Below are 27,252 nucleotides of genomic sequence, written 5' to 3'. Positions count from 1 at the left end.
TTGGTTCTTTTCATTTGTTTCTTAAATATTTGCTTTATTGTGTGTCAAGTACTGTTCTAGGCACTGAGGCTACACAGTATATAATTAGATAGGTTCCCTGTTCTCATGGAGCTTATCAGAACCTTGCTATTCAAAAATATCATTGTTTGACCAGGATCATCATAAGACAACTGGGAGGTTCTTAGAATTGCAGAATCTCAGACTCCGCTCAGACCTACTGAATCCGAATCTGCATTAAGATCTCCATGTGATGAGGCTGGCCCCATGGCCGAGTGGTTAAGTTTGCATGCTCCACTGCAGGTGGCCCACTGTTTCGTTGGTTTGAATCCTGGGCGCAGACATGGCACTGCTCATCAAATCACGCTGAGGCAGCGTCCCACATGCCACAACTAGAAGGACCCACAAGGAAGAATATACAACTATGTACCGGGGGGCTTTGGGGAGAAAAAGGAAAAAAATAAAATCTTTAAAAAAAAAAAAAAGATCTCCATGTGATTAGTATGCACAGTAAAGATTGAGAAGCATATTTCTAGAGCAGGGGTTGGCAAACTACAGGCTTCAGGCAAAATCCAGTTGATAGCCTGTTTTTGTAAATAATGTTTTCTTGGGACAGCTGTGCCAGTTTGTTTACATATTGTCTATGGCTGCTTCCATACTACATTGGCAGATTTGAGTAGTTGTGACAGAGACTCTGTGGAACCACAAAGCCTGAAATATTTACTGTCTGACCCTGTATAGACTAAGTGTGCTGCCCTTTGTTCTACAGTATAAACAAATTGCTTGGAATGCACAACAGAGATTAAATTTTACTTGTTTGATTGTGAAAAGCTTACAGAATAGGAAGTGTTAGAACTGTTCTGAAAAGCAGTAGTTTAGCACATTTTAAGCCTGTAGTCTGTAACCCAAATGAAATACATTGAAGTCTGATATATAAAACATATTTAAAAATTGAAAAGAATGATTCTGACTTTGTGATTGATACTATTATGAAAAATGGAGAATAAGCCTAGGAGATTTAAGAACGTTGGTCTCATTATGGCAAAATAGTAGTAGTTTAAATTTATTTATTTATTTTTAAATTTACCAAGGGCTTTTGAGGCATAATTGTTCATTTGATGCTAACAGTATTTTGAAGATTGCCAAGACATATATTTATATGTCTACCTCATTTATGAGAAAACTGAGACTACTAAATAAAAGTCAAGTATTTTGCCAATGAGTGTACCAGTATGGAGCTGGAACTAGGATCTAGGCCTTCTTTCTGATGAAACTAATTGAACTTCACTGAAGCAAAGGGATCTAAGAGATTCAATAGTTAGCTCCTAGCACACCATCCATCTTTCATGACAAGCTTCAATCCAGAGCACTCTGCTTTTGTATATCGTAAGGATTATATTACTTGCAAGATTTCTTTTGAATGTCTTGGAAACATAATTTTATTCTCTTAAATACTTTTTTCTCTTGTTGAAAATTATAGTGGTCACTCTGAACAGATAGAATATTTCTGTTGTTGTAAGACAGTGAAGATTTGAATACAGATGATCACTTGCTTGAACAGCCATAAGTGATAAATAAATTAAGAGAACCAGGAAAAGTGAGTGAACCTGGTAACCTAAGTCAGCTAAGGTTTGGGACTTTGTGGGTTCTCAGTGTGATTATCATCTTGGCACTACAAGTGGGCTATGAGTTGGAAGCTACCGCTTGGACAGGAATTGTAACTTTGTGGGAGGCTCCAAAGAGACTGAGGGCTTTGAAATAGGAAGAGACATCAAGTCTACTTCTCTATTGTAGAAAGCAAATGTAAAGTAGCTGCGAAGCAGCCATGAAGATAACATCTACTACATGGTAGCTTAAAAGAGGCCATGGAGATGTCTAGCTTCCCAGAGTACAATTAGTTTGCAAGTGGATTTAGTTCAGGCAAACCAAAAAGATCAGAGGCAAATAGTTGAGGGATGGAATTGCCACCTCCAGGAATTGAGAGGGAAGAATGTCTAGAGACCTCATACCCTAGAATCAGACAAGGAATTAGGTTCTGTGAGATATTGAGGTTCCCAGAAAATCTGAAAACAATTGCCAATTTATGTCTATCTCCACATACGCACACAAACACACACACAGGCGCTCGATTATAATTACATTTTATGACTGTGTTGATATAAGGACAAATATATTAAGAAAAGTTAAACATTCTCTTTGACCTAAATTTTTAGTTACTCTTCTGATTTTAAGTGAAATTAAAACATTTTTGTGGGCCCCTGAAAGTATTATGGGCCCCAGGCACTGTGCTTAGTGGATAAGTCGGCCCTGTCTATCTCCAAGCATTTGCTTGAGTTAGTATATCAAGTATTTAAATCAACTGAGAAACTCATGCTTGGCAAAAAATATGCTTCCTTTGTGGGACTCACCATTTCATGTAAATGTTTTAAAAATTTTAAAGACTTTGTGATGTTTATTTTGATTTCCCATTTAAATCTCTCATTTGTCTGGGGAACAGGTAGATATTTCCATAGTCTTTAAATATGGGTAGGAAGACCTTTGTGCTTCCGAAGGTTGAGATCAGACCAACTTGAGAAATTGGGAAATGAGGACAATTCTGATAATGTGAGGTTTTTCTTTTCTATTCTTTTTATTTTGCCTTAAATAAAAATAAACCTCCTTTAGCAGTGTGAAAGGCAGTATGGCAGCAGAGTATTGCTTATGTTTTGCTTGTGCTATTATTTTTCATGAAAAGGAAAGTATGAGAGGAAAGAATTTAAATTTAAAACATTTTTGCTTAAATTTCAGAAACTCTATAAAACTTATAATATTAATATTTTCAAAGTGTTCCATCCTCATTATAAGGTCTTAAATTCAAAAATATTTTATCAAAATTATTTTGCAGTATATGTCAATTTAACTCAGGCTCAAAAATTATACAAATTGAGGGTGGGTAGAGAAGACAAATAGAAATTAAGAGAATGAGAAAAACAAGAATCATTTAAAATAATATGGACAAGAGCATCTGCTACTGGCCTTGATAGAGTAACTAGTACTGGTCTAACCCTCCTCCCATAAACTGATAAAAGTGAAGAAAATATATGAGGCAACTGTTCTCGGGCATTGGACAACAAGCAGTACAAGACTGTGGTTATTAAAAGAGTGCACACTCATAAGAAGAGCCCCATGTCTGCCCTGGCTTTCTGCCTAGAGATAATTTCCTGACTGTGACACAGGGATATGGAGTCCAAGCAGAAACAGTGGTGCCTCTGACCTGAGAAAGCAGAGATCAGAGTTTAGGGCAGTTGAAACAGCTGGAATCTGGAGCAGTGCACCAGAAAGGAGAAAGGTATACAGAAATGGGCATCCAGAATTCTAAATGTGGGTTCCCCATGAGTCCTTAGCTGAGAGATGGACTTCATATGTATCAAAAGAGAATCTGTGAGCTTACTAGGGATCTGGAAATGGAAAGACATATTAAAGGTTCCTAGTAGACTTTGGAGTTCTGTCCTAGGCAGAGTGGAGAGATATTATTAACATGCTAGGTATCCAGATGAGAACCAAGAACTCCACACCTTAGAAGTAAGTTCTATGTCCTAGAGTAAGGCTTACTCTAGATCCACCCTAACAAGTTCAAAACTAGACCTCAACAAAATCTACAAGGAAGACAAAGATAGAAGTTTGAGCCTGCTGAACTAGAACTGAACTTGTGAAACACCTTGAGCTTTCCTGAAAATCATTCCAACAATATATAAACAAATTCAAGATGTTCAACCAGTAGTTATACTGCCTGAGAAAAAAAGTCACCACTCTTCAGAAGAACGTAGCAAAATCAGAATCCAGGTTCTCTACACTCTATTACATTTTATAATCATACTATTGAATATATAATTAAACAATTACTAGACATACAAAAAAAATCAACAGCACAGACCTTGAGATGGCCTAGATGTTGTGTTCAGCTGACAAAGGGTTAAGTATGCATACACATATAAGGCTTAAAAAAAAGCAAACCAACAACTACTATGGTCTTAGTGATGGAACAGATAGGAAATTGTGGCAGAGAAATGGAAACTATAAAAAAAGCCAAATGGAAATTCTAGAACTGGAAAGAACAATGATTGTAATTAAGAATTTATGGTCGAGCGTAACAGTATATTGGAGATGGTAGAAAAATCAGTGAACTTGAAGCATATCAATAAAATTTATTCAATATGAAGAACCTAGGAAAAAAAAAGAAGAGACTTAAGAGATAATACCTAAGGGTCTAGCATGTGTGTAATTGGAGTCACAGAAGGAGAAGAGCATAAAAATGGTGAATAAAAAGTATTTAAGAAATAAAGCTTGAAAATTTTTCATATTTCAGAAAGCATCAACTTACACATCCAGAAAGGTCAGCTAACCCCAAGCAGGATAAACTATGATGTCCCATACCTAGGCACATTATAATTAAACTGCTGAAATAGCCAGTGGTCATTAAGGTGGTGGTGAGGAGACTGCCAAGTGGCTTTCAGTATTCCACCACCATTCCCAAAGGAGCAATTAGCTTTATCCCGTATGGGGAAAGATATGGTGCAGAGAAGGTAGGACCATTTTACACACTTAAAAATGTGGAATTATAAGGTCTTTATACATGCCTGGGTCCATTTAAAAAGAAAGGATTTTGTGTTTTTATTACAAAAGTAATGCCAGCTTATTGGAGAAAATATATAATAATATAGAAATAGAATATAATTTGCCTGTGATCACATGGCTTTTGACACATTTATTCTACCATGTTTTTCTTTGTTTTTGCCAAGCAGTGAGGAACTGTAAAAAAGGTACAAAATTTTCTTATTTAAGGTATATTATTTTTTAAAACAAGCCCTAACCTCTGATCTCCACCTAAAGTTTTAATCTTAAATTAAGTTGGGACTGATATCCTTTCTGTAAGGAAAGCTCAGGATGAATTCAGTCTCTCTTTTGGTGTGTGTATAAATATATGTAATTTTAGGGATAAACAGTTATGAATGAGAAATTACTTATAGAATTGCAGAGCATGAAAATCTCTCATAATTTCTATTTCTGTATTAGGAAGCCTGAATATATAATTTCTTTTTCAATTAATAAAACAGTCAACTATGTGACCGAACTTGCTATTTATTTTTTCTCCTCACCCATCTTTGGGAAGATACTGTCCTAAAAATATTCTACAGGCACTTATGAATATTTTAAAAAATTTTCTCAAGTAATATTTGGACAAAATGAAATTTAAGAGATTTTGCACCTGAAGGTCACCAAAGACAGCATCCTATTTCTTATTTATTCAGATATATTTATCAAAGGAACATAGACTGGAGTCTGCAGTGGTTTTCAAAATTCCAAAGTGGTAAGTGAGACCAATTAAGTCTTTTCTTACCAGTACTTATTTTTTTCCCATATAATTTTTAACTGAAATATTTAAAATGATGAGTCACATTAATCTTGGGGTCCTTTGCTTTTAATAGCAGCTTTCTTTTTAGCAATTTTGCCATCTGGTAGCTTTATAGTCTGGTTGTTAGAAGTTTTATAATTGTATCCTCAGGGCTCTGATTTATTTGGGACCTGGAACAGAGTTCGAGAATAGTAGTGAGAAACTTTGTGGAGCAGAGGTTATCTTAATGTTGTCCATGTTTCCCTCATCTTTTTGGAGCTGAAATCCAGAATTTCATGGCTCTTTAACCCAACTTCTAGTTGATTGTGGCAAATTGAGAATAGAGGTGGCAGCATCTTGTTTTCACCCCACTTCAAGATTACAGCCCAGACCCATTAAGTCTGGGGCTCATGTGGAGGAGCTAGTTGAAATGGATCTAAAAACATTTACAAGTTTTAAAGTAAGTGCTCATAAGAAATATCCACATAGAGCAAATAAAATATGCTCAGTGAATGGGAACTTAGATATGTCTGTATTTAACACCAGAATTGCTTTAGTAATAAATTTGGCTAAAAATTCTGAGACCAATCTTTAAGTCTTACTGACATCTTGTGCATTCTAGTCTATTTTTCTTTGCATGAAGTTCCTGCCTTCTCAGTTTTTGTTGTAAGTAATAAAAAACAATAATTTAAAAAATGACTCAAATGTATTTAAGCCACAAAGGGAATACATTAGCTAGTGTAACTCAAAAGCCCAAAGATAGGGCTACTTTGGGAATGATCCAGAGACTTAGTGACTTCCATTTCTTTATTCTGGCTTCCCAGTGTTGGTTTCATTCTGATACTTTTGTCTCGGTTCTGATATGGCTTCTAGTAGTTCCTGAGGCTTATTGTTTCTGTATTTACCTCCACTCGGAAAAATGTATTTGTCTCAGTATTTCTAACAAAAGTCCTGATATTTACTTTGATTCAACTAGTGTAGGTCATATTTCCACCTCACGACTAATCATTGTGGCCGTGATGGTGCAAAGTCCTAACTGTTGTATCCAGGATTGTGTGTTCCATCCCTGGAGTGAAAGGTGGAGTTAACTTCTTTGGAATCCTTGGATCCCTAAAAGAAAGGTCTACCTTCTGGGAAAAGAAAAATGAAGAGTAAACGCAAAGGGAGGTGATTAATGCCTATCATGTATGCCATCATCCTTTACATCCATCTATAGCTTACCTTACCTTTAAGATCTACTTTAAATTTTAACTTTCTCTGTCATTCTTACCATTAGAGAACTCTTTTTCCCCTGAATAGTAGGAAAAGCACTATTTTCTTGAGCCAATCATTTTACATTTATAGAACACATGGCTTATCTTTTTCTGTGTCAACAATTTTCTTTTTGGACTGTTAGGTAATACCTGAAATTTCATTAGAAAGTGAATCATTCTAGTGTATTTTATTTTCCCAAAAAGTAAAGCACAATTTAATTTTAAAAAATATTTATTGAACACCAAAATATGAAATGCATGGTACTAGTAACCAGTATAAAATTCAGTAACTTGAAATCATGAAATTTTACTTCAAATTTTATTAAAGGGACAAAATACACTCTAAAAAGACTCTTAAAGGACATCTAATCCATCAACCTATCTAATGCCCTCTTCAGTAAGTCTGACAGGCAGAGTTCAGTGATGAGAACTCAGTAACTACTTTCTTAGAAGGTTCATGTTGCATTGTATCTGGGATATAGTGAATATTAAAAGGGTGATTTGATTTTTAATTTGAAGTATAATTATTGTCTTCTATATACTGAGGACAAAATTTGTGTGTTTGTAGCTTCTACCGAGTAGGAATCTGTTTCTTCCCCTTAGAGGGTAGCACTTCGTACATATGAAGGCAATTATGTAACCCTATTTCATCTTCTTGTCACCAGACTAAACATTCAATCATTTTTCATGTGTGATAGCATTGCCAGATACACTCACCATTCAACTTACCTTCCTCTTAAGTTTTAAAAATTTTGTTTCCTTTAAATGTTCATAGAAAGAGACACCATACCCTTGATATCTTAATAGTGCAGTTAGTATAGTGGGGATATTTATTTCCTCATTTTCAATATGTTACTTCCAAAATTTTGTTGTTGTTGTTTTTTATTCATCTTAATTGAAGTACACATATTGTAGAATACACAATACATACATTAAAATATACCCTTTTAAAATGTTCAATTGGGTTTTAAAAAATTTGTATCCATGTAACCACCACTACAGTTAAAATGTAGAACAATTTCTCTCCCTCCCAAAGCTTCCTTGTGCCCCTACTCAACATCATGCCCACCTCTTATTCCCAGCCCCAGGCAAGCACTCATCTGCTTTCTAGAATTCCATGTAAATGAGATCATACAGTATGCATTCGTTTGTATCTGGCTTCTTTTGCTCTGCATAACATTGTTGTGATTCATCTGTGTTGTGTATACGAATAGTTCTTTTCTTTTTGTTGCTGATTAGTATTCCATTATATGTATAGACTACAATTTGTCCATTCACCTGTTGATGGACATTTGGTTGTTTTCAGTTTTTGGCTATCATGAACAAAGCTGCTATGAACATTTGTGTACAAGTCTTTGTTCATACAAATGTTTTTATTTTTCTTGGAGAAATACCTATGAGTGGAATTGCTGGGTCATGTGGTTAATGTATGTTTAAATTTAGAAGAAATTTCTAAAGTACTTTCTGAAGTGGTTGTAGCATTTTACATTCCCATCGCTAGTGTATCATAGGTCCAGTTCATACACATCCACTCATTGTTTTAAAGCTGAATAGAATTCTTAGCATGTTTGGACAGTGTCAAATTAATTTTAGGAAAGCAGTCTGTAGTCATCCAGAGTCTTCATTTAGTCTGACTAGTCTATAGTATAATCCTATAATAAGGAAATAACTTCTGTTTTCATCTTTTATCCTCTCAGGATTGTCAATTTTCTTGCAGCTCTTTAATTTTTTGACAAAAGTACTATTTTTGTGGAGCTTCTTTTCTTGTAGGTTTTTTTTTTAATATAGCTCTATTGTGACAGTCCAGTCAGACATACTGAAATCATACAGAAATCACATTTCTGAAATACATTTCTCCTTTTGAAGCTATTTGTTTTTATAAAGCCCCTTGCCCCTCAATGTGTCTCATATATAGCAGCTCCTTACACATAGCAGTCAGTCTCCTTGTTTCTTGAATACCATGTTTTCACTCCACAGTATGTATTGTTGACCTTCTAAGAAAGTAGCTAAATTGGGCAGAACTGTAAATAAATCTGACTTATTATGGACCCTTCTTAACTAGCATAATGAATGATTCAGGTTGTTGAATTTGATCTGTAAATCACTTAGAAGATTTTTTTATTCCAAGTAGCATCAAAGGGTAGAGAAGAGGTTCTTCTGAGAAGGCAGTAGAAGGGTTTCTCCTTTGCTGTTTGACAATTCAGAATTCATTTATGTTGTGAACTCACATCCTGTAAGGTTGGGCAGATCCACTCCATGCCAGGGCAGAGGAGTCATAGTGTTTTTGCCTTTGCCTTTAAGTCATCTTCTTTTTAAAATACAAACACACACACATGCATCTCCACCACCACCACCACCACCAACAGTAGCAACAGCACAGAAAACCCAAGTTTGTTTCAGGATCAGTTCAGCAACGTAGGGAAAAGTCGGGGCTGAAATAAGACCGGCCTTCCTCTCAGGTGAGAGGTACGTATGCTAGGATGGTTTAGCTAATATCCCATTAATACTCCACTGTGCATGAGTGTTTTCCTGGCTTTGATCCTTCTCCCAACTATACTGGTTGGTATAGTTCATTGCAAAAAGTTCAAAGAAGGCAGCATACATGCTGAGAGCTTTAATCTGCTGGCTGACTGAAGGATGGATGGTAGCTGAGAGGCATCAGAAAGGAACAGGTAGTGCTGTGGGTGCCCACGTGCTTTTCTGCCTTTTCCAGCTAGTCTCACTCATTGCCTTTATGTGCCATCATGACCAGCTTCCTCGTAATTTTCTGTGAAGAAAAAGTGCCTGTGTGGTATGAAGAGAAGAGAAAGATATTTTTGTAAATGCTAAGGTTATGGGTGAAATTTTAGTTACGTTATTAAAAGTATAGAAAATCTACTCACCTACTTTTCAAAGCAGTGGGATAGAGTAAGTCAGACTTATTTGGTATTTTATTACCTTATTGATTCAGGCGCATACTCATTCAGCCCAGCTGAGGCAGCTTTGGCATCGTTGTCAAAAAGAGCATGCATTACAAATAGTGGTTTTTATTAAAGTATGAAATTTTGGAGCTACTTAGTGAAAATATATTTGTTTTACCTTATTCTTTAGAACACATGAGACACGTGAGATTGTTTTAATTAAAAAATTGTTTTTTATATCAATTTATATTCTTTACAGTTTGATAGTACAGCATCTATTTTTGTGCTTTTAGTAATGTATGCAGTGTTGAAAGCATTAGTTTCATAAAATAAAAAATGTGAAATGTGTTCCACATTAGTTTTGTTGTTTTCTTATACCAAATAGAATTCGTTCAAATGACAAACTGCTGAATGCTGCCTTTTATCCATTTAAAAATAAATTTACAAATGTGTTTTGTCTTTTAAAAATTATAATATTTAAATCTATAAATTCTAGTTGAATGGAGCACATTAGAAGGAATAGTTGAAAACAGCAGGATAGCCCAAATGTGTAACTTTAATATTATCTCATATGTGGTAGTATTAAATTTGTTGGTTGGTCCAAAAACACTGCATGTAATAGATAATTTTTCCTTGGATCATTGTCTCTCGCTTTGAAAAGAAATTGCCCCAGCTTTGTTTTGACATTGGCTTTCAAATAACATGGAATCGTTTTTAAATTTTTTAACACTTATGAATTGGAGGCAACCCATTTTTTTCTGTGCTAATATCTTATTTTAATTGATGTCAACCTAATTAAAAAATTTAAAGTCATTGTCTTGACTAATAAGCTTCGAGTAATTAGAAATCAACGCTAATAGTTGCCGTTTATTGAGCCCTTACTATGCGTCAGGCACTGCTGTAAGCCTGCAAAAGGCATTAATTTGTTTAATCTTTAACAGTTGCTTTAGGAGGTAGGAACTACTTATTCTCATTTTACAGTTTATTCCTATTTTATGGTCGAGAAAACTGAGGCGTTGGTGATTAATAACTTGTTCAATATCATGGCTACTAGTGGTGGTAAAGCCAGAGTATTCAGGCAATGTGAATCGAGAATTCAGTACTCTCAAATATTATGCTGTGTGTGTAAATATAGAAAACCTACATATAAAGCACAAAATGCTCACATTAACCAGGCACAGGCCAACAAATGTGCAAATTTTATTTATACAACCTTTATCTGCTTTTATTAGGTGAAAATCGGCATTTAAATAACTCAGATATTTGTATAATGTAGCTACTAGCAGAGACTGCTCATTTTTAAATATTTACTATTATAAACTCTATTAAGCAAATCATATGTTCTTCCTGGAACTGTTTCTTCTGTAAGTTTTGTGGGTTTACGAATTTTACAAAGATTTCTAGAATTCCTCCAGTTCTAATATTTTATGAATTCATAATCTTCTTTCTTTTATTCTTAATTTCTGACTGCTTACTGAAAGTCTGTTGATTGATTAATTCATTTAACTCTTCGTTTTTCCTCACTCATATTTATTGAGGAGGTAAGGCATCTCCTAAATTTTAATATATCGTGCTTTCATTTTCATTCAGTTCAAAATACTTTCTAATTTCCCTTTTTATTTCTTCTTAGACTCATTCGTTATTTAGAAGTGTATTGTACAGTTTCTAATTATTTGGCGATTTTCCTGGTATTGTTCTATTATTGATTCTAATTTAATTCTATTGTGATTAGGCAACTTTATAAGAATTGAATCCTTTGAACTTTGTTGAGACTTCTTTTATCGTCAAAATAGATCTGTCTTGGTAAATGTTCTGTATGTACTTGAGAAAAAGGTGTATTCTGCTGTTGTCGGGTGGAGTGTCCTACGAATGTCGGTTAGATCCAGTTAGTTGATGGTGTTGTTCAGGTTTTCTCTATCCTTACTGATTTTCTGTCTACTTTTTACATCAGTTATTGAAAGATGAGTATTAAAATCTCCATCTCTGATAGTGTGCTTTACTATTTCTCTTTTTCATTTTAATCAGGTTTTGCTTCATGTATTTTTAAATTCTGGTAATAGGTGCATAAACATTTAGGATTGTATGTTCTCTTGATGAATTAACTCCTTTATCATTATGAAATGACCCTCCTTATTCCATTATATATCCTGCTTTGAAAGCTACTTTGTTTGGCATTGGTATAGCATGGTATATCTTTTTGAATTCTTTTACTTTTAACCTTCTGTGACATTATATTTAAAGTGCATTTCGTATAAACAGGTTAGCTTGGTCTTTGTTTCTTATACGATTTAACAATCTTTGCCTTTTCATTGGCGTGTTTAACCTACATTTTATGTGATTACTGATGTGGTTGAGTTTAAATGTGCCATGTTGCTATTTGTTTTCCATTTGTTCTATCTATTCTTTGGTTCCATTTTCCTGTTTTCTTGCTTTCTTTTAGATGACTTGAATAATTTTATGATTCCATCTTATCCCCTTTATTGGCTTATTGCTAAACCTCTGTTTTATTCTTTTGGTGTATAGTGTTCTTCTTTATCTTATCACAGTTTCCCTTCATATATTATTATTATACTACTTCATGTGCAGTATAAGAAAAGCCAGTGATTCTCAACAGCAGTTGGGGAAGTGGGATGGATGACCATACTGGATCATGTTGGGTGAATGTGTGAGAACTTTGAAAAATGCCTCACTTCAGATGCTTTCCTACTGGCTTCTTGTTCCTCCCACAGGGACACTGGTAACGCCCTTTCTTTTTCTGGACAAGAAAACTAAGGCTCGGGTTAAAGTGGCTTTAGTAAATGGCAGAAACAGGCCTAACATAGCATAATGTAAGGATTACTGGTCTTAAAGTCAGCTAGACCTAGATTTGAATTCTAGCACTATTGCTTGCTAGATATGTGACCCTGGATGAGTTATTTAACCCCTCTAACTTTTATGCCTAAAATGTGGATACTAATCACCTCATCAAGGAGTTGTCCTATGTACTCATATAGTATTTGTTTTGTATCTTGGTTGTCAAAATTAAATGAAATAGTATTTATAAAGCACCTAGTTAAATTGCTTGGTACATTGTAGGACTTCAAAAATGCTTGCCATGTAAGAATTATGGAGTTAATACCTGACTCCCAAGTAAGTGCTTTTAGTTTATTTGTATAGTCAATTATCTCTTCACACTTTATTCTGTCATTTAGAACTAGCAATGTCTGTATACATGTGAGAGATGAAATAGTTAACATAGATGATGTTACTATGAGTGGATACAATGGTTAACCCAAATAGGTTCAGAGTTTAGGCGAGAGCTACACAGTGAGTAAACCTCCAGGAAGGCCAGAGGCTGGGACAGTCAGCGACATTACCCTATTTTCTGGAAACTGATAGAAGGAGAGTGGTTGAGGAGTCAGCACTGATGTGATGTGAGAGAGAATATCATCTTGGATCTCACTGTGTTGCATTTGCAAAGAGGCAGTTCATATTATGGGATTAGATTTTAGGTAAATGAGAAGGAGGATCTGAGACAATGGATTTGAAAGTCATCATGATATACAAGTGAATGTTGAAGCTACAAAATATTATTAGAGCAACAGTGTGTGCAGAGTGGAACACAGGAGAACAAAGGTGTCTTAGTGGACTAGTCCTTATTAGGGGGAGAAAAAAGAAGAGGTAACCAGGGAAGTTAATGCTTTCCTTATCTTGCCATCTTTTCCAGCATCTAATGGCAGAGGCCTGCATTCAGTGCGTGAGTATGTACCGAATTTATGGTGGGCAGAGGTGGTGAGCATAATTTATTAGTTTTAATCTTAAATAGATTGGGAACTGTTATTATACCTATTAAAATGCTATCTAATGAAATATGCTCTTTCAGTAAGACAGCAGGTACGTCTTCTGGTCTTTGAAACGGGTGTGTGTAATGAACACAAAAGAAGTCCATGATGTTTTTTAATTTCTCAGTGACTTTGCAGGAACATGATTTTACTCTTAAGAATGCTGTTCTTGTAACAGTTGAGAATTTCAAATGTGAAACGCAAACTATGTTTCCATATACTTGGAAATATGAAAAACAAAAAAATTGTAATCAGACGGGAGTATGGCAAGAACATAGATTATATAGTCAAATGGAGTTCCACATGGGTCCTAGTGTTGTCTTTTACTAGTGGTAAAACTTTGGGGAAATATTTGGGTTTTTCTGGACCTTGTCCATTTTAATAAAGTAGAGAACAACACACATTTTACGAGGTTGTTAGAATTAGAGTTAAGGTATTAAGTTTAGTGGTAGGTGCTCAATAAATGGTAGCTTTTTCTTTTTTTTTTGAATTGTATGTAACTGGGGAGCTGAAGATGAAAGAAAACAATCCTGATTTATTGGGAGAATCTTTTAGGTAACAAACACCAGCCTTACCTTTTTTCATGTTATCTAAGTGGAGGGTATCATTTTTTTTTTCTGTTTCCTGACTTATTATTTAGTATTCATCCTCCCACACTGAGATAGCGTGCAAAAAAGCATAAAATGTTTTCTCCTGCAATGTTACTCACCGTTGCAAAGAGAACTGCTATAGTACAGAACTTAGCTTGTATCTGCTGCAACTATCTTGACTCTGGAGTTAAAGCAGTGAACTGGTCGGTTAAACTCCACATTCAGGAAGCATTTGTTCCTTGTCTTCAAAGCAAGAAGAAAGGGAAGCAGGGATGAATTCTTCAAAGAAATGGTATCCAGGAGCTGCAGTAGTTTTAGGTAATTTTTTCTATTGAGGTTTTTTCCCTCTCCGGTTAAACCTATATATGAAAAAGAGCATAATCTAAATACTGAAGGTGAGCCATTTAAAAATAAAATAAAAGGAAAAGAGTTCATTCCTGAGCAACTCCAACAAATCATAAACTATAAAACATTAGCCCTAAAATATTAATTTAACTCCCATGAAAAAAATAATTTGATTTTATATCCTTGAGAAGGAACATGTCACAAATTATGAATTCTTAATTACTGTTGAGTCATATAATATTTAACAAAATAATTTATTGGGTAAGTTTAGTGCACTTAAGAAGTTCTACTTGGTATGTGTTATATTATGCTTTAACAAATATTTTAATAATGTTCTCCTAAGAAAACGTAGATGTTTCTATCTTGGACAAGTTCTCTTTAGGAGAAAAGGTTCTAACTGGAAAAATTTAGATGTTGCTGTAAAGTGACAAATTTTGTAGAAATGCGTGTATTGTATGTATTTCCCAAGCAATGGGTTTTTTGAGTTTTTGGATTTTTCTTGTAAAACTGAGATAAACTTGCATGTATACAAATCTTGTGCTTTGAGAACCAATTTAAGAAGTGCCAGTTTCAGATTCGTCAATATAAAACATATTAGCATCTTATTTTTTTAAATTGCCTTATTCTCTATATTTACTGATTTTTATTCAACTCACATTAAACAATAAACATAGCTTTTCAGCATTGGTGTTAGCTTTATTAATATTCAATTTGGAATAAAAGTGAATTTAAAAGTTGAATTGCCAGCAACAATAATAAAGAAAAGTAAGAAATTTGTAATTTTTTTCTGGAAGTTCAAAGATAGTTATAAATTTCCTTCTCTTTCTAAAAATAACTCTGTAATGTAGTTGGAATGGCTCAAAAATGAATGGCCTACTATGTCTTGGAACCAGGCAGTAGCTTTTGTGGCTGCCACATGGCATCGTCAGAAGTTTCCTCAGGGACTCACAGGTTTCACTGACTTACATGAGTTTGGAGCGACAGCTGTTCAACTTCAGAAATGCCAACTTCACCGTTTGCACCTTTCTTTTATAAGTTTTTACTCAATATATCTACCTTAGGAAAATGATATTTTTGTTTAGAGCCCTCTGAAGAAGAAAAGACAGCAAAATGAATTAATAAATCTTTTCTTATTAAATTGTTTGAAGCCTTTGCTTCTTTTACCTTTCGCTGATTACAATTTGTGCACTTAAAAATAAAGTGGCATTTCCTTAGATTCTGGCTAAGCGCTAAATTGTGTAATTCATAATATTTCCTAGTAAATTGATATGATAGAGCTTCATAATGGATATTCAAACCAATACAACCCAAACCGTGACTCAAGGTCGTTACCTAGAAGGGGCTGTTCAACCTTAGAGTTGATGAGCCAGCGTTGCTCTGAAGTAACCACATAAAGTCAAATAATACAATGTGACTAGTACTGACCTTTAGAGGTCTTATTATAAAGTGGTTCTATTGTAGTCTGGAATATTGAGCACTGGTCGTTTGATTTCACAATAAGCTTTATTTTGAGCACCAAATATTTTGGCCATATGGCTTATGTATAAGTATTGAAAAATAGTCAAGCTGTTATTTTTGATGTCTGTAGTGATCTAAGCGGTGTGACTGTAAGATCAAACCTATGGATAATGTCAAAATAGGTCATCAAGATATACAAAAATAATTTCAAAGGACAAAAGTATTGATATAATTAAGCTACACTGCTGACTCAGGTTATATATGTAGAACAATTTGGCAGGGCTGTTGTGTGGCTACTGTTTAACAATGGGCCTGACTAGGTCTTTATATTTGGGAAGGTGGTGCTGAGGGTGGGTGGGTGGGATGGGAGGTGAAAGAGAGAAGACAGAGAGAAATGGACTGAGGGAGAGAGAAGGAGAGGAAAAGAGAGGAAGAATGATTGATTCATTAGCCTGTATTAAAAATTCTCTTTTCTTAATTAAAAAGAATCTATCATTCAATGTTGAGTAAACCTTATAGGGAAGGGGAATGGAGTTTTCATATGTAAATAACCTTCTGTTGCATATAGAAAATACCATCTTTGTAAACCTGGTTTGTGAGAAAAGTGGCTGCATGAAACCATGAGAAGTAATCAGCCCATATTTGTATGTGGTTTTGAATGTAATATGTAAATGTTAGCTTACTGTTTTGGTTCAACAAGAAAATCAATTATATTACCTTCACGAGAAAGGTTACATAGAAAACGTAATTTTTGAGTAGGTTATGTTGGGAGATGTTTGCTTCTACTTTGCTTTCATATTCTTCAATATTGCAGAAGCACTACTTTTATGTAAATTATATCTGGGCAACTTGTGAGCTAATAAAAACCAAGAGCATGCATCAGATGATTAAAGAAATCAAGTAATATGGTTGGTTTCAGAGTTACATTTGTACATAACAATTTTAAAATCTTTTTAAAAGAAAGAGTGAACATAGTATGTAAAGAGGTAATTATAAAGCATTTGAACATGGATAAATAGTACAAGTTGTGGAAAGCTTGTAAACCTACTATCTGAAACTGATTACCCTTATGAGCATTTCATGCTGTTTGACAGTGAAAAGTGCACCTTATAAAAGCTGTTACACAAACCATTACATTTAAAAGGTTTCTGTCTCACACCCGAAAATTACACTTATTTGCTGCGAGTGAAAATTCAGAATTTGTTCCCTGTTTATTTTGGTGGCAATTTCTGTGATGTAGAATTTTGCTTTTCCCCTTCTTCCTGGTGAACTAGAAACTAGTCTTTTTGGTTTCTTTATTTCAGTGTAAACACAGTTAGTCAGTTTGTGTATTATAGGTTACATGCAGAGATGATGCAATAATAAAGTTGTGAGCCTGAAATGCTCAGAGACTCTATATAATAGTAAAATACTGAACCTACAGCAGCAAGATAACTCCATTTATCTGCAAAAAAAACAATGTTGTAAGATGATCCAGAATCTCTGCAGAATATAAAATCAAGTGAACCATTTTAGTTGATATCTCCATGCACACACAAAGTTTGCCTTACTTGAAATCTTGTTAAACACCCCGAAACAGTGCCTTATTCATTTGTGTAAGAAAGAAACCTGGAAACATCTAAGAGACCCTCTTATTTTAGGATTGCATTATCCATGTTATGAGTATTTCTTTCTTTGTGTAATAAGCACTTTGAGCTTCTGGCAGGCCTTCCTACTTCTTTTAGAGTGCCTTCCTTCTTTCTTCTATAAACCATAGTCTGTTAGAAAGAGCTATTGACTGGGAATTGGGAGTTCTGAGTTCTAATGCCACCTCTGATACTAATAGATCCATCTGGTTTATCAGTCTTAGATGCCCTGTAAAATGGGGGCCTGAACTAAATGATCTCCTGGGTACTTTCTAACTTTAAAATGCTGTGATATTGGGAAGCAGGCCAATTATCTGAAAATGTATCCCTCCTATCCCCCCCAAAAATGTACTGAGTGTTCAATTTACTGAATGGATAGTTCTTCTAAAAGCAGTTTGCTGAAACGTAAATTCATTGAATGGCCATTTTGTTACATTTACCAAGTACTCTGATTTATCAATTTGCCTAAGGACCAGTTTTCCAAATTATCAACTATCCGAAATATGTTTGTGTTAACTACATATAATGTTTATCACATAATATTGAATAGAATAGTCTCAAAAGCTTTTGAAACTTTTGGTAGAAAGTATTAATGCGTTTTAATTTTTCAATAGCAATTTCACCCCAGACATTTTGTAGTAGAGATATTTATCAGTCCAACTCAGTTGGGTGCCAGATTTTATCATTGATATTTAGTATACTGAGTGCTTTTTAGTTGCTTAAAACAGAAGCAACATATTCATCTGGTTGAACTGGTTAACAGCTTTGTGAATTAAGAGAAGTACAGAATGCCTTTAATGGATGAAAATGTGTTGAAATAAATAAATCTTCTCTATTGTCGTTTATAAACTCCATGGCATTCAAGATATGCACATCCCTTTAATTGAAAATAAACAAATTCTCATTCTCAAAAGTCATTGGCCCAGAAAATGGCAAAATTCCAGAATATAATCATGGGTAGGCTGGAGTGCTGACTTGCAGCAAAATTTCAGGTAAATTAAGACCTTAAACTCATCAACGTAAACATCACAGAAATCCTCAAAGTCTCTTTAAAACTGTTTCTTCCGATACTAATTGTGTCAACAGTATAAATGGTTAAAAGAAACAAGTTTTCAGTAAATTGATCAATTTATCAAATTAGCCGTTTGGCAAAATGATTCTTAGCAATAAAGTTGAATTTTGGCGAAGTAGACCTTGTGTTACACCCCCATGGCCATCTCTGCCGGCGGTGGGGACAATGAGGCTGTAATGTAAGAGTCCTGATGTCTTTGCAATTAGTGTTTTTTCCACAGCCATACCCTATAGCCAAAGTTGGAACCTTTTGGAAGGTCTTCTGCCTCTGTGTGTACTTGTGTGTGTGTGATGTACTGTGTGTCCAAACTTTTCATACCAAATACCTATTGTGTGGTGGGGTGTGTGTGTGTATGGGTGTGTGTGTGAGAGATGGGCACTACGACACAGACTTTCTGAGATATTGAAGAAGTAATATAAAAGATCTGATTGAGAACTGAGAAATTTTAACTTTTCTCTGCTCTTCAGATCAGCAAAATTTATGCCCCAAAATGTATTCCATATGAGTATTTGAAGCAGCAAAATTATTAGGTAACAGTATATGACGCATTGCTTGGCATATGTCAAGGGAAGATGGCTCTGTGCTCAAGCAGGAATGAAGATGGTAATTGGACTAGAGGACTATTCCAGAGCATTGGTAGGAAGCTTAGTTTCCCTGAACACTGTCTTTGGCCTGTAACCTTCCTTAAGGTTCTGTCTGCTGCTCATTTAGTGCCCTTGACTGCAATGCCATTACATGGTAGAGTTAAATGTATTTTTCTTGGAGTTACTGAAGGCAATTTATGACTGCATATTAAAGTCAGGGAGCAACAAACCCTTGTGTGTGTACCAAAGACCCCCTGATTTCACCAGAAACCAACTTTTTGATAAATTAACTAGTTGAGACTATCCCTTCTTTTGGCGTATGAGAAGCTGCAGCCAATTATTCCTAGTCCTTTAGAAGTGGAATTGATGGTGGGCAACAGAGAGCTCAACTCCAAGATTTTAGAGAGAAAAGATACTGTGCTTTTTTTTTTTCCCAACAAATTTTGATCCTTGATTCAAATGCCAACAAGCCTATCTGTGTTAATACCTCAGCAGAGGTATAACCCACATGATTCAGCATTTTTTATTAGTCTTTGCTGAGATTACAGAACGGCATAGAATAGACAGCCATCTTGACAGGTAACTGCATTGCTGGAAATGAATTTAAGATTTTTAAGAGGATAATGTATAATGAAAAATTATTAACTGGGTTAAAAAGTTACGGCATGTCTAATTTCTATAATGTAGAAGATTATAGAAAAGACTACTACTTTAGACAGAACTACATAATAGTTGGTCTGTAAAACATTCAAATTGTCATATTATAAGCTTAATACTGCATATGGCTGGGTTAAAAAAAGAAAGAAAAAAGTCCTAACTTTTGCTCCTGGAACCTAATAGGTGGTTAGTATACTCATGTCCTCACTCTGTCCTTTTCTAGCTATGTGACCTTGGGGCTTATAGAGTTATTTAAGCTCTAGGCCTAAGTTTTCTCATCTGTAAGAATGGAATTGTAATAGTAGCTACCGCACAGGGTTTCTGGATAAATGAAATAATACATGTAAAGTCCTTACGTAAATGTGTTAGCTAATTTGTAACTAGAGGCTTCCTAAAATACCTTTTTTGTGAAAAGTTTCAGTGATTATTAAGAGTACATAGAATGTCAGTTGAGTGTTGCCAAGCTCAAATAAATTTCAAGTGGTTAATTAATGATGAAGTTAGAACAATTGCTGTTAGGCTAATTACTTATTCTTAGCATTTCAGCTATGAAAATTAAAGATCTCTGAGTACTTCTGTCTCATAAAAACAAAGGAAGCATACCAGGCCACCTTTTCTAAGATGACATGATTAGAGCATTGGCTCTGACTCCACAATTCAGTGAATCAGGTGTACTTATTAAAACACAGTAAATGATGTGTCAGGAGGTTCAGAGCAATAGCTGAAGACTTAATTTGCTCATTTAAGTTTATTTAATCCTTATCTTGTTTCTTTAGAAAAAAATTATGCACAAAATCTGTTGAGGCTTACAAATCTTGGAATAGGGGAGTTGTAAAATTCTGCCATAATGAGAATGGAAAGTGAAGTCACGTTATAAAATTAAGAGAAAACATTCTTAATGAATAACATGATTGGAAATGGCTCTAATAGAAAATTATATTTGTACAGAATTTTAAAGTATTCAATGCTTCTGATACAGCGTACTCTAATAGTAATGTTTCTGCAGTCTTAAACTCATCCCCTTTGTAGATTCATTTGTTCATTCAATACATGGAAGATCCTCAGTGTATTAGGTACTATTGCACATTCATAGGTGAAAACAATAAGCATGGTCTATATGCTCATGGTGTTTATAATCTGGATGGAGAGACAGTTACACTACAGTGTGATAATTGTTGTGCACGGAGTAAAGATAGGATGCTATAGGAACATCCAGAAGGATGCCAGAGCCAAAGTTGTTAAGAAGAGGGTGGACACTGTCTGGGGGAAGTAGAATTTATCCTAAGATCCGAAAAAGGAAACGAAAATGGGAGGAAGTAGGAAGGGAAAAATGTTTCAAGCAGAGGGAATTGCTTGTTCAAAGGCTCTGGCTGTGGGGAAATGAGAATAGTTCCATTTGGCCGAATGTATATACTCTTTGGAGATGGAAGGCAGGAGCTATATTCTAAAGGGCCTTATAAGCCTTGTTAAGGACTTTGCAGTTTATCCTGTGGGCACTGGGGACCTATTGTAGGGAGTAGCCTGAACTCTAGGGAGTTGGAAAGATGAAGATAATGTGAATAGATTATTGAGAGCTATTAGAAAGCAGAATCATTGGACTCAGTGATTAATTAAATTTGGGAGACAAGACGAAAAAGAAGTTTGGCTCTTACTTGTAGGCTTCCTTGAGAAAGAAGGTGCCAAGATCACTGGGTCCCAAGATTGCTACTTTTGTCTTCTGCTATCAGTAGATTTCGAACTCATTGAGAACAGAGACTATACCCTAACATCATGTAACCGTGGTTACTGGCAAAAGATTTAATAGGAATGAGGAGAATTTAAGCTGGGTTTTGATGATTTCATTGGAACAGTTGGACTTATAATGATGATGGACTACTGGAAAAAGATTCAACAGGTAGTTAAAAATCCAGAATTATAGCCTAGTAGAAGGAAGGGGATTGCCTAGATTTGTAGATTTAGAAATTATTCACACACAGGTAGTAGTTGTTAGTGGCTAAATTCTTCAAAACAGAGTATTGAGAAAGCAGAAGAGACATTCCAAACTCAACTCATTTTTTTTCAGTTCAAAGGGAAGAAATTAAACCTTCAGGGAAACAGAAAGACTGGCCAGATACAAGTAGGAAGAAAATCAGAAAAATGGAACGCCTTGGAAGGCAATGAGAAAGAGCTCCTTCAAGAAGAAAGAGATTATTAATTTCAATTGTAATTTGATAGTACAATGAGTCTGAAAACTAAGAAAAGATAGTTTGTAGATTAAGAGATTTTTCCTTAGTGACCTTGTTAAAGACAGTTTTCTTAGAGTAATGTGGCAGAAACTGGATATCAGGGCATCAGGAATGTGTAAATTTTGCAGAAATGGAGATGGTGACAGTAGAGAATTCTTTTGAACAAGTTTGGTAGTAAAAGGAATGATTGAGGTAGAATAGTTGCTATTAATATATTTCCAGGGATAAAGAAACACTTCTCTCCACTGTTTTAGCCCCGCCCCCCCACCAAGAACATCAAAATATAAGAGGAGGAGAGAAGGTGGAAAATAAAACTCATTGTGTGAAAATTTACGCTTATATAAAATGCATAATGACCACTGCTTTTAATCATAAAGAACTTACAGTTGATTTTGAGCATATTAATAACCACAGTTGGGGTATTAACTAAAGATTTCTCATAGCCTAAGATAACCCACTTCAGAAAATGTAGCTATATAATGAGTTTTTAAAGGAACTATTATTTTTGGAGCTAAGAAAATGCTTTAGACTGAGTTGGAAGGACAGCCATATATAGAGTGCGTGACCAATTTCCATAAAATAAGCTCCAAAGGAAGAGTGTCTTTAATTTACTATAATTGACTTATTTCAAATATTAATTTTTGGAAATAATTTTTGTTAAGTTTGTGAGTGTACTGAGTTAGCTGTGCCATTTCAATCTGTTTTAATTTTCATCCTTTGGCCAAGCTTTTATTCCAAGTGTATACATATGCATTTTATAATGAAAGTCAATGTAAAAATTTCATTTGATTAATAGCATTATGTTTTACAGCAAGTGTTTCCAAAATTTATGTGTGAATATATAGATTTCTTTTCAAGTCCACCCACGCCTGTGTTCACTGTATTTGCCAAAAAATGCCAGTAATGAGAATTCAGTTCTTTAAGATACTGTACATTTAAAGTGGGGTATATTGTTTCCATTATTAGCAATGTTATTATACAGTATTATTTTCCCTTTTTAGATGTGTTGATCTTTTTGAGCCTGTCATTAGAATAGTTAGGAACTGCAAAAGACTCTATTCTCCACTTTTATAAAAAGAGAGAAATGAGAGAGAGAGAAAAAAAAAGAGAAAAACTTCTTGTGTGGGCAAGAGAATCTAAGAAGAAAGTTGTTATTGGAGCCTTTTCTGGTGTGGAGAAAATTAAGAATTCCTATCTTTGCCTTCACTTCCTGTAAAATCCAAAGGATATCTTCCTGTTTGGAGCAGCACTACTTGCTTGTTTCTTTTGTGACTTTTTGAGGAATGGTGCCTTTTAAGCTAACCTTTGCGTTCCCTTTGCTCTCATCCCATCTGAATTAAGACCATTTGGAAGGTCTAGTTGGCAAGCATATTCTTGTTTATCAATTCAAAACACAGATATTGTGGATACTTTCTTATGTGTGGATAAAACCACTCAAGTGAGTGTAGGGAATAAAAGAGAAAAGTTAAGGGTGTAAAATTTAATGTATGTAGGAAGAATGAACAGCTGACTCTTATAAAAAGGGAATACTTGTTTGCTTGGTGAGACTCAACATCTAGGTTCCCCACCTATATCTTCTCTTTACTTTGAGATCTTTGGAAGAGGTGCCACTGCTCTTGTAGGTTTGTATACAAGAGACCAGATTTGAAATTCATGTCTTGATCCTGGACTGGACACTAGGTACAGGGCAGTGTCATGGGAAGGGATCATATTTGACATTGGGGAATGTGTATTACCATAGATTTCTTTTTTTCAGTAGAAAATAGCAAAGGTCATGGAACTGGCAGTGAATGGATCTGTAGATAGAATCTCCAGATATATTTTTAAAATAGCCTATTCCATTAGAAACATTGAAAAGGTGTTTTTTAGAGCCCTTGAAAGTTTTGAGCCATTTAACAATACTAAGGGAGACAGAGCTCTTGCCAGCTACTAAACAGATCAAAATTTACCTTTACAGATATCTTTGGGATTACAAAGGCTGTTTTAGGTTACAGAATTTAATACTAAATTTTGGAACAGCTCCAGACTAAGCAGGGTCTCTGGAGGCCATGTTGCTTTTGACCAGCAAGTCCAGGGTAAGCTTGAGGTCACCCAAGGTTTATGATCTTTGGTTTGGGAAAGCCCATGTTTCAGGAGTCCTTAGAAGTTCCATCGATTTTATTGTCCCCTCTCATGGCCCAGCTTGTAGCATTTCCTCAAGAATTTTTCCAAAGCATGCAATTAGATATCTGTCAATAAGATTGCTTTGTGGGTTACATATTATTTGGCAACTGCTTTTTATGCTTACAATATTATGAATGTCTTTCCATGTTTATTTTTTATAGATCTGTATAGTATTCCATTATAAGGATATAGAACAGAACAGTTTACAAGTTCTCCAATTATGGATGTTTTGGTTGCGTATTATTGGCTATTATAAGCAATACTTGAGTGAACATCTTTGTGTTTGTGTATAATATTGTGTATACTCATAGTCACTTCACTGTGCCCTCATTTGACTGTTTTTATAGGACAAATTTAGATTCTTAAAAACAAATGAGTCTTCTTATTTCCTGTTTCATCTATAAAATATTTTGTGAACACAATATTAGTACAAGTCTCTTTTAACCCATAATATGCTTTTCCATATCATAAAAATTGTAACTTTGGTGACTCCATAAGAGAGTATGTTGATCACATACTAGGCATGATACGAACTTGCGGTTCATGTGATATTTGTCTTTTTGTTTAAATCTAGAATTCTTTCTTACTGCCCAAAGTCTCCATGGACTACTTTATCTCTTTAAAGTTGATTTTGCTGCTGCTGTCTCTGTGGCTGACTAGTAGTGTGATGACAGGGTGCCATTATTGGAATGAGAGACCTGGACTTGAATCCTGGCTTTATTTCTTAATAGTTCTATGACCCTGGGGAAGTTAGTTAATCTCTAAACCTTACTTTCCTCTCCTATAAAATGGAAATATCTACTTCCTGGGTGAAATTAGGATTAAATGTATGCAAAGCATCTATCACATAGTAAGTGCTCAACAGATAGTAGCTATTCTTATTATCTCTAATACTGAAGATGATCATAGATTTACAATAAAATGCCTCAATGTTCATCTTTCGATTCTAAGAGCTATTATCCTTAAATGCTCCATCCACTAGGTTCTAGTCACTCTCAGGATTGGATTGACCAATAGAGAATAACATTTATAGCTTTGTCTCATAGATTTTGTTAAAGATTTTTCTGTATATTACATCATGTTGTTCTCAGACCCTTCTTCCAGTAGGAAAGACTGTAGGAAGACTTAGTTTTGTTTGTTTGATTTTCTTTTCTTTTTCTTCAGTTGTTATCTTGGCACTGCCATTTTTTAGCATATGTCATCTGGTTAAGACTGATTTGCCTGCTAATTCATGAATGTGAGTGAGAGAAAACGCTGGGATGGCACCGGCAGTTGACTGGACTAGAACTTGGTTTTCCTTTTCCCAAAGTTACCCCCATGCCTGATGACAGCTTCTCTTGATAACTAGAAATAAATAACAGATAACAAAATAATTCTTACACATTTCAGCAGTTCAGCTTCAGTAATGTTGTTAATAGATTGTGTTTTTTTAAGGTAATTTGTCCTTTAAGATAAAAACTGTTACAGTAATTTAATTTGATTTTTCTTCTCCTGAAGAAGGAGTTTTTCATAATCTATTCTGAGTCAAGAGAAGAATCAGTTAAGAGAAAACCTTTGTTTGAAAAGTGAAAAAAGTTGCCCAGGCAACCTGTATATGTTACCAGTGTGCTGATTAATCATCGCCAACATTAATCACTGTCATCAGTTATCACAGGAAGATGACTGCTGAACAGTCTACACTATTATCATTCCATCATTTTTCTACAGATCAATTTAGTACAAAAGATTAATTGTACACAGTCATGAGGATTACAACATCAAACCTAAATAAAGAGGCAGAGCTTTTATAATTTGGAAAATCATGAATTTTCTTTTTATGTCCCTTCAGTTACTTGATTTATTGATTTCTTAAAGTCCTGTGTTTTACAATGAATAAACTTCTCACAGAGGTCTTTTTCACATGAAAAAGGCTGACTGCAGTTTATAGCTTCACCAGTTTCATTTGTACTAGATGAAGTGAGGAAAAAACCAAGTCATAATGTTTTACGTTGTAGGTAAATTAATTAGCTCAATATGTTTTTATCAAAGTTTTCAAAAAATTGATCACTTTATTATTTAACCATATATATGTAAAATTTCTAATATGCCCCATTCTTTTACATTAGATCATTTTCTTTGAAAGTTGCTTAATATCCATAGTTTTTTTTTTTTTTTAGACAATTGGAATAATCTTAGTATTTTCATTATCTACTCCAGAATAGTGAGAAATGTGTACATTTCGTACTAGTTTTATGTTCAGGGAAGTAAATATTGGCAATTTTTCCCCCAAAATCTCTGCTCATTTTAGGTGTCTATTTTTAATCCATAGAGATTTTAATTGCTCTGGGCATTATGTATACTAATATTTATTTTCTAATGTTTATTCAAGAATGCTAATGCTTAATCAGAATATTGGTAATGAAAGTTTTGTGCTATAGAACTTCAGTTATGATTTGGGGTCTTTCTCTGTGTAAAAGTACACTAATGTTAAACTCCATGTTCTGTATTTTAAAAACAGTAACTTTAGATGATGAAAAACTTTATTTTTTTTTCTGTAAATAGCATTTCAGTGATCTTATATTGAGCCAGGTTTCTAAGTAAAGAATTTATTCTTGAATTTCACGTTAGATGTGATTTATTTTTACTAAACCTATTAAGTGACTGTCATAATTTTGGTTAATTTGGTTCAAGTAGGAATTCGAATTAGCATCTTTTGTTTTTCTATACTTAGGGAAAGAGGAGAGAAATTCTCTGTTGCACTTGAAAATTAAATTACAGGTCTTTATTTTCTATACTGAATTAAAATCTGTTACATTCCTCAGTATAAAAAACAGTATAGTCAGTGTAGTGGAACCAAACTTTGTAGACTTTGCTTTTTTGGAGAGCAAATTATTTCAGGATGAAAAACCCCAATAAAATTTAGTTGGATACTACCTATTTTTAAGCTAGCCCAGTATATAGTCCTGTTTGATAAGTAATTGATTAGATCAGACTATTAAACCATTTAATCTGGCATGTACATTGTGTGTGATAAAAGGAATCCAACTGTGAATTTGAGTGTATTAAATAATCTTCAGGAAGTTCCACAAAGAACATTTGAATGCCTTGAAACTTGCAATAACGCATGTTTGTTCCAAACACGTTTGCTTTGCCTAGGTTTTGCTCATCAGGTTGAAGAAATGCTAATCTTGTCGCATTCAGCTGCTGGGTTT

At 34.6% G+C, this 27,252-nt stretch overlaps 1 protein-coding gene across 12 annotated transcripts in view; it reads left to right on the top strand.

Annotated features, from left to right (window-relative positions):
• The window catches only part of RFX3 (regulatory factor X3), a 263,742-nt gene that overhangs the window by 79,740 nt on the left and 156,750 nt on the right, over positions 1-27,252 (top strand). The window contains exon 1 of one of the 12 annotated variants that reach the window (XM_070496000.1): positions 13,228-13,257. The exons of 9 other annotated variants lie outside the window; for them this stretch is intronic. Coding sequence is in view for 2 of the 3 variants with exons in the window: in XM_070495995.1 (XP_070352096.1) it covers positions 13,234-13,261 (28 nt within the window). In the remaining variant the exon portion in view is untranslated. 2 more of the 12 variants (XM_070495995.1, XM_070495997.1) reach the window with 2 other exon arrangements.

Source organism: Equus asinus, chromosome 23, assembly GCF_041296235.1.
Source record: "Equus asinus isolate D_3611 breed Donkey chromosome 23, EquAss-T2T_v2, whole genome shotgun sequence".
NCBI lineage: Eukaryota > Metazoa > Chordata > Mammalia > Perissodactyla > Equidae > Equus > Equus asinus.
The sequence above is the reverse complement of the archived record's forward strand: the minus strand, read 5'-3'. Positions and strand labels throughout refer to the sequence as shown.